The sequence below is a fragment of the Rhinopithecus bieti genome, unplaced genomic scaffold (assembly GCF_001698545.2).
Source record: "Rhinopithecus bieti isolate Rb0 unplaced genomic scaffold, ASM169854v2 scaffold_11401, whole genome shotgun sequence".
Taxonomy (NCBI): Eukaryota; Metazoa; Chordata; class Mammalia; order Primates; family Cercopithecidae; genus Rhinopithecus; species Rhinopithecus bieti.
Genome location: NW_016807151.1, coordinates 899,414 through 913,125, shown reverse-complemented (window position 1 = coordinate 913,125; position 13,712 = coordinate 899,414). Strand labels below are relative to the sequence as shown.

The 13,712-nt window shown below is 43.7% G+C and overlaps 1 protein-coding gene and 1 long non-coding RNA gene across 7 annotated transcripts in view; one reads left to right on the top strand and one right to left on the bottom strand.

Annotated features, from left to right (window-relative positions):
* The window catches only part of HIPK2 (homeodomain interacting protein kinase 2), a 165,842-nt gene that overhangs the window by 32,554 nt on the left and 119,576 nt on the right, over window positions 1-13,712 (bottom strand). For 2 of the 4 annotated variants that reach the window (XM_017880367.1, XM_017880365.1), the window contains exons 10-12: window positions 10,536-10,675; window positions 6,904-7,083; window positions 2,870-3,151 (exon numbers count right to left, since the gene is read on the bottom strand). In XM_017880367.1, the coding sequence (XP_017735856.1) occupies window positions 2,870-3,151; window positions 6,904-7,083; window positions 10,536-10,675 (602 nt within the window). Of the gene's footprint in view, window positions 1-2,869; window positions 3,152-6,903; window positions 7,084-10,535; window positions 10,679-13,712 lie in introns of all 4 variants that reach the window. The other 2 variants (XM_017880366.1, XM_017880364.1) reach the window with 1 other exon arrangement.
* LOC108534820 (uncharacterized) overlaps window positions 7,040-13,712 on the top strand; it is a 12,445-nt gene continuing 5,772 nt past the window's right edge. Inside the window, exons 1-2 of one of the 3 annotated variants that reach the window (XR_001887040.1) lie at window positions 7,040-7,107; window positions 8,746-8,910. This is a non-coding gene — a long non-coding RNA (uncharacterized LOC108534820). Of the gene's footprint in view, window positions 7,143-8,745; window positions 8,911-13,712 lie in introns of all 3 variants that reach the window. The other 2 variants (XR_001887041.1, XR_001887042.1) reach the window with 2 other exon arrangements.

Genomic DNA, 13,712 nt, shown 5'->3' with positions numbered 1-13,712 from the left:
TGGGACACAGAAGGGCTGGGGAAGCTCTTCAGCTGGAGAGGGACCAGGTGACCCCTCCATGTGGCTGCACTTGGGGGTGCATCCTTGTTTTCCCAGGACTGATGCTTCCCCTTGAGCCCCTCAGTATCTCCTGACAAAGCTGACCACCCTCATCTAAGGGGAGCTCCCTCCCAACCCCCTTTCCATCCTGAAGCCCCTTTTGGATAAGCTCCTGCACAGGGCTCTTGATCCTGTTCGCCTGCCTCAGAGGCTCTGCCCCATTAATCCCCTCACTTGAATTTGCAACCCCACCTCCTCTACGGTGTGGACCTGCGAGACCTTTGGCCTTCAAAGCCCCCTCCCCTGCTATTCCCTTAAGCTATTTTCCCTTTGAGTCCCCCATGGTACTTTGCTCATTTTTATGGGACTGATACTCTGTTTTGTGTTATAATGATTTGTATGTGTTTCGTCTTATTACCCTGCAAACCTCATGAGGACACAGACTGTCTACCTTATTTATGTAACACCTGCAGTTCCCAGCATAATATCTTACACTAGTGGGGCCAATAAATACTGACTGTGTCAAATTTTATGATAATTCTGACTTCTAAGAACAAGTAATCATATTTCCCCACATTTTTTTTTCTCATTCCAAAATGTAGTCACAATAATGTGATCACAATTACACAGTGGTTTCTCTATAAATAAAACAGCTACTGGTTTCTGTTTTGTCCTACTCAGACTCAAATACACTTTCCTACCTTCTTGAGTGTGAAGACATTTTCTAAGGCAATAGCCATTGGATCTCTCTAGAAAACATTATTCTGGGAGCTCCCAGTCACAACTGCGGACAGCTGAAGCCTTTTGGATGACTCCCTAGCCTCAGTCTGCAGCTTCCCTATTCAGCCTGATGTGTCCGGCACATTTTCATGACGCTGGCAGGCTGGCAGTCCCTGCCACTCTTCACTGCAGGATGCTGTGGGACTCAGTGGCCACTGCTACTGTCTGTGGCTGTCCCTCACCTGTGCACCTGGCTCCCTCTCCTAGGTTTCTTTGAGTTGTTCCCATGAAGGTCCTCATCTGCTGCCCAGCCTCTTGGTTCTATCATTTCCTTCTGGGGGCCTTAGGGGCTGCCACGGAGGCAGGGACATGCTCTGGCTTTGCGTTCCGCTCTCAGCCCTGTCAGCTGTCTGATTGGTGGAGAGACGGCTCTCTCATCCTCCTTCTCAGACATGCTATTCAATTCTCTCCTGGGCACAGATGTTGAGAGTCTGTGTCAACTCAGATCTCATACGTTAGGAATGAGATTCCAATCTAGCTGATTGTCAGATTTTAAATTGCTTTTGCTTTCCTCCATTTGTGGCAAAGGGCTGGGCAAGGCTGCTAGGCCCTTCTGATGACCAAGGCTACCCACGTGTGGGTGGCTGCTCCAGGCCAGGCTTTGGTCTGGGGCTGGGCAGGGCCATCCCCTTTGTGAAGAGACCACTGAGCCCACGTGAGGACTGAACCGACAGCATTCCTGAGTGGTGGGGTGGGGCACTGTAGAGAATGGCCCATTGACTCCACTTGAGGCTGTCATTAAAAAGGGACCTGAGGCCAGTTCTGGACTAGGCAGCTGGGGAATAAGGCAGTCCTGGGCTGCCAACGTATTCAGTGCTGTGCCTGGACCTTTGACCTGGGTCTCCTCTGGCACCTGGCACAATGCTACGGCCACAAGTGCTCCACTACATTCTTCCCCGAAAGACAATGACAATTAGGCTGTACCTAATTGGTGGGAAGAGGACACTTGAAAGAGACATGTACTAACCCCACCTGGAAACAAACTAAAACCACTGGACTTCATTATAAAGAGGAAGGGAATGTCCCATGCAGGAATAGTTATAATGAGAATGTTTTCATCAGTCTCTCTATACATTTTGTAATGATTTCAAATGTGAGAATTTATTATCTAATCAAAGGATTTGTGATTACTAATTAGTTACATTGTATCCAATCAGGAATTAATAATTTGAGCCTAATTGTGAATTAGAGTTCACGTCCCGCTGCGGGATGTGTGCTGACTGGCAGTGCTGGGCTTGGGAGGGGCAGGCCTCCCTTCCTGGGCTCTAGGTCCCAATGCAAAGGAGCCAGTAGGGTAGGATCATGAGATTTTGGGCTCTACAAGGCCACAAGGACTCTAGGGGTGCAGAAGGCCAGGAAGACAACTGTTCTAGAAGGGTTGCTCAGAACCTGAGCTGAGTGGCCCAAACAAAAACCACATTTTACTGAAGTCTGGCTGGGCAGTACAGAAAAAGACGCTCTGGCGCCAGGGTTAATAGTTTTGTAAATACAATAAAGATTTCTTCCCTCTCCCCAGGAAGCACACAAAGACTAAAATGAATTATTATTACTTTGGGATAAACAGTAATGCTCTCTGGGTGAAGAGCCAACTGGCAATTTTGAAAGATTAGGTTAATCAGACAAAGGGAAATTTCTGATTAATTGGACAATTACTTCGTATTCTCAGTGAGCCAAGGCAATGTCAGAGAAATATCCTGACCAACTGGGAATAAATTCACTAGCTTGAGGCAGAGACTTTTAAACTTACAGAGGATGAAATACACTGGCATTGTGTGCCCGATTTTTATGGTCTCAAGTTCCCCAAATGTATAGGGCCTATAATTATTTTTTAAGACCAAAGTGATTCAACATTATTTTGGTTTTAAACAATTATGGAAAACCTGTTTGACATTCTCTTGAAATAACTTTAGGACCACAGTAGATGGCAAAACCAAACTTTAGGGGTCAGAAGAGAGGGATCCTTATGTTTGATGATGGAAGATGGTCAGACCCACACACAATGCAAACCCTTCCGGCTCCTTCCTGGAAGGCTAAGGTGGCACCGCCTCACCTGGTGGGGGCGTGTTTCTGTTCCTCCTCCTCGTCCGTGTCACTGCTGATGGTGATGACGCTGACCGTGGGGCTGGGGGTGTCGGGAATGACAATTGTCTGCCGCTGCCGCTCCCGGGTGGTGCTGGAGGCCACGTCGCCCCACCCACAGGTGACCGAGGTGCTGCAGGCCGGGCTACTGTGCACCATGGCGCAGCGGGGAGGTGTGTTCTCCTTGACACGCTTGGATCGCTGTGGGGAGCTGATGGCCTGAGAGGAGGACACCTCACAGGTGGAGACATTTCTGTAATGAGAAAACCACACTTGCACACAGAGGAAGGTCAGGCCCCACAAGTCCTTCGAAGGAGCCCAATTGCCTAGAAACACCTGCTTTGCCAAATCTCTGTAAAACAAGTCAGCGGCTGGACAATGAGTCTCCATCTGTGACTGGGAATGGGATCATTCAGTAAGCAGCTACACAGGCCTTCTCTGGGCTCTGGTTTGGATCTACATGCCTGCTCCCAGCAGGACAAAGCGAGCAGCCGGGGCTTTCGGAGCAGGGAGGGGGCTCTTGTGCCCCAGTCTCTACAGGTCTTGTAGGAGCAGATGTCATGCCAGGATTCCAATTGTGTTTGTTCCAACACAGTCCCTTGCCTTCAGGGTCAAGGCCCTACTTCTGAGCTCTGTCTTGTGTCATCCCTTCAAAGGTACTTAAGTCTTGTTTTGGGGGTGGTGGAAGAACTGGTGTTTGCCACATCAAGCTTTGGTTTCCTTGCTAATGGTTATTCTACTGAAACATTTATTCCTTAAGAGTTTCAGGATCTATTTATTTTATTTTATTTTATTTTATTTTATTTTATTTTATTTTTGAGACAGAGTCTCGTTCTGTGGCCCAGGCTGGAGTGCAGTGGCGCGATCTCAGCTCACCGCAAGCTCCGCCTCCTGGGTTCACACCATTCTCCTGCCTCAGCCTCCTGAGTAGCTGGGACTACAGGCACCGGCCACCACACCCGGCTAATCTTTTGTATTTTTAGTAGGGACGGGTTTCACGGTGTTAGCTAGGATGGTCTCAATCTCCTGACCTCGTGATCCGCCCGCCTCGGCCTCCCAAAGTGCTGGGATTACAGGCGTGAGCCACTGCGCCCGGCCAAGAGTTTCAGGATCTAAAGGACCTAACCTTGGTGACTAATGGTTCAGTTTTCCTTCTTTCCTCCTCTGGAAAAAGAACATGACCATCAAAAGTATTTGTGTGCATATAATTGCTAAAACCTTAAAATGATTTTCTGGATTTTGTCTCGTGGAGCCTCATGGGAGGCTCAGTCTAAATTGTAACAGAAAATTTGGAAAAGTGTAAGAGGAAAAGCACTCTTAAAAGAGACCTTTTAATCTTAATTTTGATCAACTTGAAATTCCTTACCAAATTAACCAATGTGATTTTTGGTAACTTTAGGGGAAAAATACTCTCTCCCCTCCCCATTAGATCCTCACTGACTCTGGCACAGGCTGAACATCTTTTATCTGAAATGCTTGGTCCAGAAGTGTTTTGGATTTTTGTTTTTCTTCAGATTTTGGAATATTTGCATATACATAATGAGATATCTTGGGGATGAAACCCAAGTCTAAAGACAAAATTCTTCTGTTTCATATACACCTTATACACATAGCCTGAGGTCATTTTATACATTATTTTAAAATAATTTTGTGCATAAAACAAAGTTTTCACTGAGACCACATGTCAGGTGTGGAATTTTCCACTTCTGGCATCATGTCAATCCACAAAAAGTTCTGAATTTGGGACAATTTTGCATTTCTGGATTAGGGATGCTCAACCTGTAGTATCTATGCAGTGAGGGACTAACGCCAATGTATAATGAAACTCAGACTTTTATATGTCTTTAGAGATTCTAGCACCTTCTAGCTAAAGGGATGGCAGTAAAATGAAAATAATTCAATAAAGGTGGATTTATTTTTCTATCTAGCTAGTGCCAGATACATTGCTTGCTCCTTCCTAGGGACTGGTAATACGTTTCACTGGTAAGATTGTACCATTGTTTGTACTTACTATGTATTTGTTGTTGCTAATACATTACGATTTTAAGATTATGTTTTTCACTACCAATGGTTTTAATATCTCCACTTGGCATTGTTAAGGAAAAGTATGCCTGGCCACATCGCCAACAAGGGAGAGACTACTGGTCTTTCAGACTGTTTTGCCTAAGGCATTGGTCTTAAAAATAAGCAAATACATAACTTTCACTATAATTATATCGATCTTGAAATGTACTGGCAATGAGCCTTCATGAGGCCAGCTGGGTGGTGAGTAGACAAAAAGGAGGGACTTGCTAAACAGCTTGGGAGGCTAAGGGTTCTTACTGCCCCTACTCAGCCAAGGTGAACCACAAAGATGCTAAACTCAGTCCTAGGACAGACTAGTGTTCCATGTGACCTTGCTGGGCATGACAGCCCATGAGGATCGAGACAGTGGACTTTGTTGCCACCCAGTCTAATAATGACATGTGTGAGCTGTCACAAGGCTGCCACACAAAAGCGTTCTGGAAAGCTGCCAATGATCTGAGATAAATTTTCCTGAGTCGTCAGAAACACCCAAATAAGGAATCTTGAAGGATGACAACTTCAGCCCTTGGATAAATTTTTGAATGAGAATGAAAAGAAGAAGGCCTAGTTTCTGGTATCCGGTTATATGAGGAAGCAGAAAACCAAAACCACTAGACATTTTTTAAACCGGATTTCTCTTGATTAACTTATCACAAATAAGCAATTAAGCACCTCAAAGCTGTGCCATTAGGAAGAGATGTAGGAGCAATCCTGTAGTCACACGATCTCTCTTTCACTCTCTCTGTCTGGCTTGGAAATCTCTATTTTTTAACAAGTCAGGTTTATTAAGGTATAACTGACATATAGTAACATTTCTCCCTTTGAAGTGTTTGATGAGTTTTGACAAATGCACAGTCATAACCCCCCACTACAATCCAGACTTAGAGCTTTTTCCCTCAGGCTTCTTCGCAATCTCCTCCTCTCCTACTGGTCTCTGGCAAGCCCTGATCCGATCTCTGTCTCTATGTTTTGCCTTTTCCAAAATGCCATATAAATGGAATCACACAGCATGCAGCCTTTTGTTGACCTTGATTTTTTAAAGTGTTCATTGAGATGAGAATGGATTTAAAGGGAACGGGAAAGATTCATGTTCTGCTGGTTAGTGTCTGGTATTAAACAAGCCATTGCTTATATTTAAGCAAGGTGCTACATCAGTTAAACTTCTGATCTTAGATACAGAGAAAGCACATTTCTTTAGTATTTTTAAAACATTTTTTAACACCTTCAACATTTTAAAACATTTTTAAACAAGTATTACGGTAAATCGTTTCCAAAATGAAACTTCAGGTGAGGCTGAGTGTTCTCTGGACAAGTAGAGAGTGACAAAAGATCATTTGCTTCACCAAACTTTAGTCAGGCTTGTGAACCTTCTCCTAGGTCTAACTGTGCACTCTGCTGTACACTCTCCTTTTGGCAAAAAACCCTGCTAAGTCAGTTTAGCAAGAACCCACCATCCTTGATATCTGATCACCCTTGATATCTGATTAGGTTCCTCAGTCTCCAGGTGTGATGTCTGATCACCTGGGCCTGTCATTAGCAAGAATCCTGTTAGGTCAGTTGAGGCAGAATCTCCCTTACCCCGATGCTTCCTCTTAGTAACTTCCCATCCACCCACACTCCCCAACCCCACCTTGGCTATAAATTTTCACTTGCCCATACTGTATGGAGTTGAGCTCAATCTCTCTTGCCCACTGGAAGATTCCGTTGCATCCATCCCTACACTATTACCACGGTCTTAAACCAAGTGCTTCCTGCAAACCCTAGGCCAGTCCATGTGGTACTGGATGTTTTGCTAACCACTGCAGGAAGAGGAGTGCCCCCGTCCCATGCAACTGTCCCATGTTCAGAGCGGGTGCTGACACTCCCTAATCCTAAACTACGTTTCTTTAGCACTCACATTTCCTTGGATTTCTCTTCCCTAGGGTGGCTCTCACCACCTACCTCACAGATGACTGGTGCTGCTTACTCTTCCGGGAGGAGGTGGTGCTGGTTGGCTGCTGCCGCATCACGTGGGCCACGCCCACATTTAAGGGCTGGGCTGCTGGAAGGGTCACATGACCAGTCAATAGCGCAGGCTGCTGCATGATGGGATTGTAATGGCTTCCGTGAGCATGCGTGTTCCTGAAAGGGAGCCGGGACAACAAGGTGCCTTAGAGGTGTTCTAAAAGCAGAGCTCCTCTGTAAGATCAAGCTTCCTCCCCAGTTAAATGCTGACTGCAGTTGGTTATTTCACTAACTGTGCGGCTGCTAAAGGGATGAGCCATGTGTGCTCATTGCGTGGGTTTCTTCTACTCATAAGAAGTAGGAGAAACACAACTGGTTGTGAGTGAGAAAGAGGACTTTCAAGTGGGAAGAATGCCAAGTGCACCGGCTCCAAGTTCTTAAGTTCTAGGGACAGGAGATAAATATTTCCTCCAACTTTTAAAGTCCCTGAGCACGTAGGTGATTATCCTGAACAATATTTTATTTTAGAATTTACAGGCCAGGCATGGTGGCTCACGCCTGTAATCCCAGCACTCTGGGAGACCGAGGCAGGCTGATGGCTTGAGCTCAAGAGTTAGAGACCAGCCTGGGCAACATGGCAAAACCCCCTTTCTACTAGAAATAGAAAATATTAGCCGGGCATGGTGGTGTGCACCTATGGGCCCAGCTACTTGGGAGGCTGAGGTGGCAGGATCACTTAAGCCTGGGAGGCAGAGGCCTCAGTGAGCCGAGATAGTGCCACTGCACTCCAGCCTGGGTGACAGAGCAAGACACTGTCTCAAAAAAAAAAAAAAAGGTTTCACCTTAATTTTATAAAATAATTTTAAATGAAGAAAAGTGGAATTTACAAAGTGTCTTCAATGGGTTATTTTATTCCACTGTGATGAAGGCAGGATATCTTAGCAATACCATTTTATTAATGAAGAAATAGTACTTTACGTGAAAAACAAACTTTGAAGCCTGGGAGCCATATGCTTCTGTGTGTTAGGAAGTGTTAACGTTCTTTTGAATTACCTCAGTGGCTAGAACAATGCTCAGGCATGTAGCAGCTGATCAATTAATTACACGCTTGCTGAATGAACAATTAGATTAACTGAAGGTTGACTAGACAAGTATAAAGTTGGTATTAAATCAAAATTAATAACAGTCATGATAGAAACACTGGCAGCCCTCATCCTAAAAATGGGTTATGTTTCAAAATTCTTATAATCTGGGTTGTATGAAGCTCAAAGCCTTGTTTTCCCACAGAAATGTTAAAGGTGGTGACTGACTCAGAGATTTGCCCATAAGAGCTCATTTAACACATAATAAAATTCAGAGCTAAAGGATAATTCATTTGAATTTAAAAAAATGATAAGAACCTATTGTTGCAACATGGGGAAAAGGATGAATAGGAAAAAAAAAAAGTAGATGAATACTTTTGTAGGGATTTTGATAGCGTCTTTTGGGCATTTACATGGACTTTAGAAACTCATTACGGCTTTTTTCTTTTTTGAGATGGAGTCTCACTCTGTTGCCCAAGCTGGAGTGCAGTGGTACAATCACGGCTCACTGCAACTTCTGCCTCCTGGGTTCAAGCGATTCTCCTGCCTCAGCCTCCTGAGTAGCTGGGATCACCGGTGTGCACTGCCATGCCCGGCTAATTTTTGTATTTTTAGTAGAGACGGGGTTTGGCCATGCTGGTCAGGCTGGTCTCAAACTCCTGACCTCAGGTGATCTGCCTGCCTCAGCTTCCCAAAGTGCTAGGATTACAGACGTGAGCCAAGAAACTGATATTATGGCTTCTTTATTTTGTTGTAGCTCTTTCTCCCATAGACAGATGGCATTCTTTCTCCTTTGAGTCAGGCCCAGCACTGGTACTTCTGTTTCTTAGCCTCAATAATAGATATTCTTTGGCTCACACAAGAAATGGAGAGAGACCAGGAAGAGAGTATGCTGGCTTTGGATGTCTTCTGTGGTCACTAGGTAAGAGATGTCAAAAAGAAAGGAAGGAGGGAGGAGAAATAAGAAATATGTAGGAATTAGTAAGTGTATGTGTATTTCTGAAATTAGATGAGCTATAAATGCTGAAAAACAAAGGGGGAAAAAAGGAATATGTTACGTGTGGGGTCTTTTAGGAGAAAAAGGGGCGAGGGAAAAAAAAACCCAGTTGGTCAGACAGCTTTCCACTTGGCTGCTCCTAATGAACTGGAGGAGGAAAGGCGAACTTGCTGAGCATGGGCCGATGTGATAGTAGGGAGGGAAGATGACAGGTTTATTTAATGCCTGTCATGTACCAGGCACTGTGATGGCACATGTTAAATACAGGCCAAGTGCTTTGTATTTTATCTCAATTTAAACCTCCCAACAATCCTGTGAAGTAGGCATTACTATCCCTTTATTGAAGAAGAAACTGAGGTGCATAAAGGTTAACTTGCCCCAGGTCATGAAGAGCCACGATTGAACTCAGCTCTACATGGTTTGAGATGGAGTCTCACTCTGTCGTCCAGGCTGGAGTGCAGTGGTGGCATGAGGGTGTTGCCAGTGGGGAAGTGAGTGGGACTGTGGGGAAGGGCCCAGATACTCTGTACTAGGCAGAAAATGAAGTGGAGGAATGGAGGAAGCTGCAGTAGGGGTCTGACTGGGGGCTTATATCACCACCTTTCTACTTTTCCCTGAGAAATCTTAATTCACAATAGCCGTGTAGGTCAGAATAAGAACTGTGGGAGGCTCCCTGGGTGATATGGAGGCTGTCGGGGGTTGAGGGGAGTGACCTGCCCTGATATTCGTGCAGAATGAGAGATAGCCCAAAAGGGCCGTGAGGAGTTGGGGACAACTTGGAGGGCTGCCATCTGGCTCTGCACTGGTGAAGGGGGCCATTGTGGTGGTGTTGGGGGGAAGGTACAAGGGTATCTAGCCATAAAAATAACAGAGGAGTGCATCTATGAGGAAATCATGAGTTGGACAGGGAAGAGTTCTGGAAACAGATGCAGGGGGTATGCAGTGCTGGCAGGCAGTCAGGTGGATGCCTCTCGGGTGTGTGGGAAGTAGACTCTAATCTGTAAGATATGCCTATTAACTGAAGAGGCACACTCAGCAAATATGCCAGCATTTACCCTTCCAAATAAACCCCATTCTGTCAAACCTTCCCGTGGGAGGTCAGATAGACTCTAGAGTACCCCCATCTCAAACATCTTCAGAACACTTTCTAGAATTGCTTAGGGCTTTGGGGACCCTCTTCTGCATTCTTTCACTGGTGACAGACTTTTGTTTTTTGAACGTGGAATTTAATTCTGAGAAACTACCAAACATCATCCAGAACCAAGTCTGGTGAATTACACTGATGATTAAATGATATAACTGAATTCTGGGTGGGAATGACAACTGAGCATAAATTAATGAAGCAGGTTTTCTTGTATCCTGGTATATTATTTAAAAATTGCTTCTTGTTACACTGCACTCATAGTCCACACAGTATTTTTAAAAGCTTTAAAAAGCTCTCTACAAACCAGGGAATTCAAATATAGGCCGGCCTGGCAGCCCTGTGTCTGCAGTGGACATGCCTCTCATCCCAGACACACCCACTCACCCTAGACGGGCTTCCTGCTTACCTCCAGTCCGCCAACTGCTGGGTGCCTGCCATGGTCTCAGGAATGACGGTGGCGTGCTGCACTGATGTGTGGGTGGCCACTCCAGTCAGCTGCTGCCATGCTGGGGGAAGCAGGATCTGCTGGGTCCCACTTGGCCAAGCCTGCTGTAGAACACGGGACATGTGCAATGACCATGTTTGCTAATCACATAATTGATTTGCATGAATCCACACTTATTCTGTGCCTAGGGTTGTGCTAGACATTCTTATGGGTGTGAGAGTGAGGGCCTGGTCTCTGGCCTCAAAAACTAAAGTAAGGGAGATAAACAATGAACAACATATAGACCGGGCGTGGTGGTTCATGCCTATAATCCCAGCACTTTGGGAGGCTGAGGTGGGTGGATCACGAGGTCAGGAGATCCAGACCATCCTGGCTAACATGGTGAAACCCCGTCATCTACTAAAATACAAAAAATTAGCTGGGCGTGGTGGTCGGGCCGCCCTGTATCCCCAGTTTATCGAGGAGGAGCTAAGGCAGGAAGAATGGGCGCTGAAAGCTGGGGGGAAGCCTGCAAGTGGAAGCTGAGAATGGGCCCACTGCACGTTCAGCTGGCAACAGAGCGAGACTCTGGTCTCAAAAAAAAAAAAAAAAAAAAAAAAAAAAAAAAACATATATATGAACTAAGTACAAGATAATTAAGTACCGGGACACATCTGTATGGAAGGGATTCATTTATGTTGAAGAATGATTTCTTTATAAATTTGCTCTAATGAGCAATGCTTGAAGTTTCTCAAAGTTTATTTATTTACTTGTTCTGTCCCACAACCATGTACAGGGGATTAGGGTAGTTGAGTTGGGCTAGACGAGGGTGACTGCTGGCCCTCAAGAAGCTTTCTGCCTAGTGTCCTTTATTTAACATTTTACCTTTGATTTATCAATTAGAATCTAGGTTCCAGCTTGTGTTGTCTTCTAAGTTTACACAATTCTAAGATCACCAAATATCTGGAACCTACATCTGAGAGCAAGCAAGTATGAAGTAAAATTCTTAGCTGTGACTATAGCTTAATTGAGAATTACTTTGATTTCTCAAAGCAAAAATGAGATAGGTGGAAGTCACTGCTTGAATCTAATTTTTCTAGAAATTTAAAATGAACGTTTGTAATTCTTGATAGATTCACTGGTGTGTGTGTGTGTGTGTGTGTGTGTGTTTGTATGTTGTGTTTTAAGCCCTTTTTATCCACGATCACTATTCGGCTTGTCTTTGGTCATTAGATGATTCAGACTGAATACCACTGCCTAAAGTTGGACACTTAAAGGATAGTCACTAAGGTAAAATACCTTTTGGACAGATCAAATATTTAAAGGTTTGATATCTTAGCTACCTCTCTTTCTATCAGAGTGGATGTGACTAACATTGGGTAATTTATTGAATGCAGTGTTCACAGACTATGCATGTGCGCAATGTGGGTGTTTTATATGTACAAATAAGCACTTCTGGACATGGATTACGGATTTGAGTCAGGGCTTAAAAAACATTGATGCTTATAAAAATGATAGAATCACATTTGAGAGCTGAGTGGACCAGTTCACCTATTCCATTATTTTCATGTTGCACCTGAGGCCCAGTGAGATCTCTTAGATGTTTTTGATACTGTTTGTTTGCTTTTGATATAGGCAGAAAGCTCAGGGGCCATAGCTCATACCATGAGTGCTTAATATCTGTTGATAAAATGAAAGAAGCAACTCCACAAAGACTATTAACTGCAGTTAATTGTATTTCAGGTTTACTTAATTCACAGAATGCAGAAACATACTTTAATTGATTAAAACAGTTGCAAATTCCAAATATTAAATGAATAACAATTTCGTTTGCTGTCAGGTTTCTACTAACTTAGCCACTTGGAACTCATTTCAGATCTCATGAAGAGCATTAGTTTTAACTAATGTCATTTAAAAAAATAAATCTTGATATCAAGCTAAGGTTATCATTTTTCTTCTATTTCCCTGAAATGGATATTAACATTTTACCTCAAAGAGATGGGGTAGAAAGACTATTTTTGACTTATTTCACTGATTGATATGCTTGGCTCATTTGTGACAACACTTCATCAGACATTTTTATAATTTATTACTACTACCAAGAATGCAGCGAACATTTCTTACTGCATACTGTGTGCCAAACACAGAGTTAAGTCATAAATGGGTTTCTGACTACTTCTTTTTTTTCTGACTTCTTAACACCAGTTCTGTGAGGTAGGGACTGTTATTTTCTTCAATTTCTCAGATTAATAAATTGAGACACAGAGAGGTTAATGATTAATAACTTGCCCAGAAATATGGTAAATCAAACATACACATTTATTGCCTTCTTTACACTCAACTAAAATGACAGTAAAGGAATAAAAAATACAGATTCATAAAGGCAAAGAGAGTAGGACAGAGGCAATCACCATTAATAACATTTTAGAAGCTCAAAATCTGATGGACAATTACTAAGTGAATTAACAGACTGAAGGAATCTCAGGTCAGGTCTTCATTTCCCCTTAGTTCCCAGATTCTTGGTGTACATGCTTATACCACCCTCCACTCCCCGCCCCAAAGCAGGAGGCTAGAGGATTCTCTCTAGGGGAAATGACTAGTCCAAGAGAAAATAACTACAGATATGACATTTAAGGATCAGGGGATCTGCCAGTGAAAATGCTGGACTTACCTCTTTTCAGCCTATAGAGAAGCCCACATTCAATAGTCTCTACCCTGCCCTCCAGCTTTCCAATTAGTTTTTTAGTGCTTTAGTTTTAAATAGGAATGAATAGCTAATGAACACCAGACAGTAAAGGAAGTTTCTAAACTAAAGAGAATAAAATAAGCAAACGAAAGAGGAAACAAAAACAGTGTGGGAATCAGAAGAAAATTTTCTAAAATCTATAATTAATGCTGTGCAGAGTTAAAAAATATATCTATGAAACAAGATCATATAAAGAATCAATATCTATATTCAGAGAACATGCTCTTTTTTGGTGGGGAGGGAGCAGAGAGTTCTCAGAACTATGACAACAGAAATTAACCATTCAAAAGAAGGTTTTCAAAAAGTTTAAGAAATCTCGCCAGGCGCGGTGGCTCAAGCCTGTAATCCCAGCACTTTGGGAGGCCGAGACGGGCGGATCACGAGGTCAGGAGATCGAGACCATCCTGGCTAAC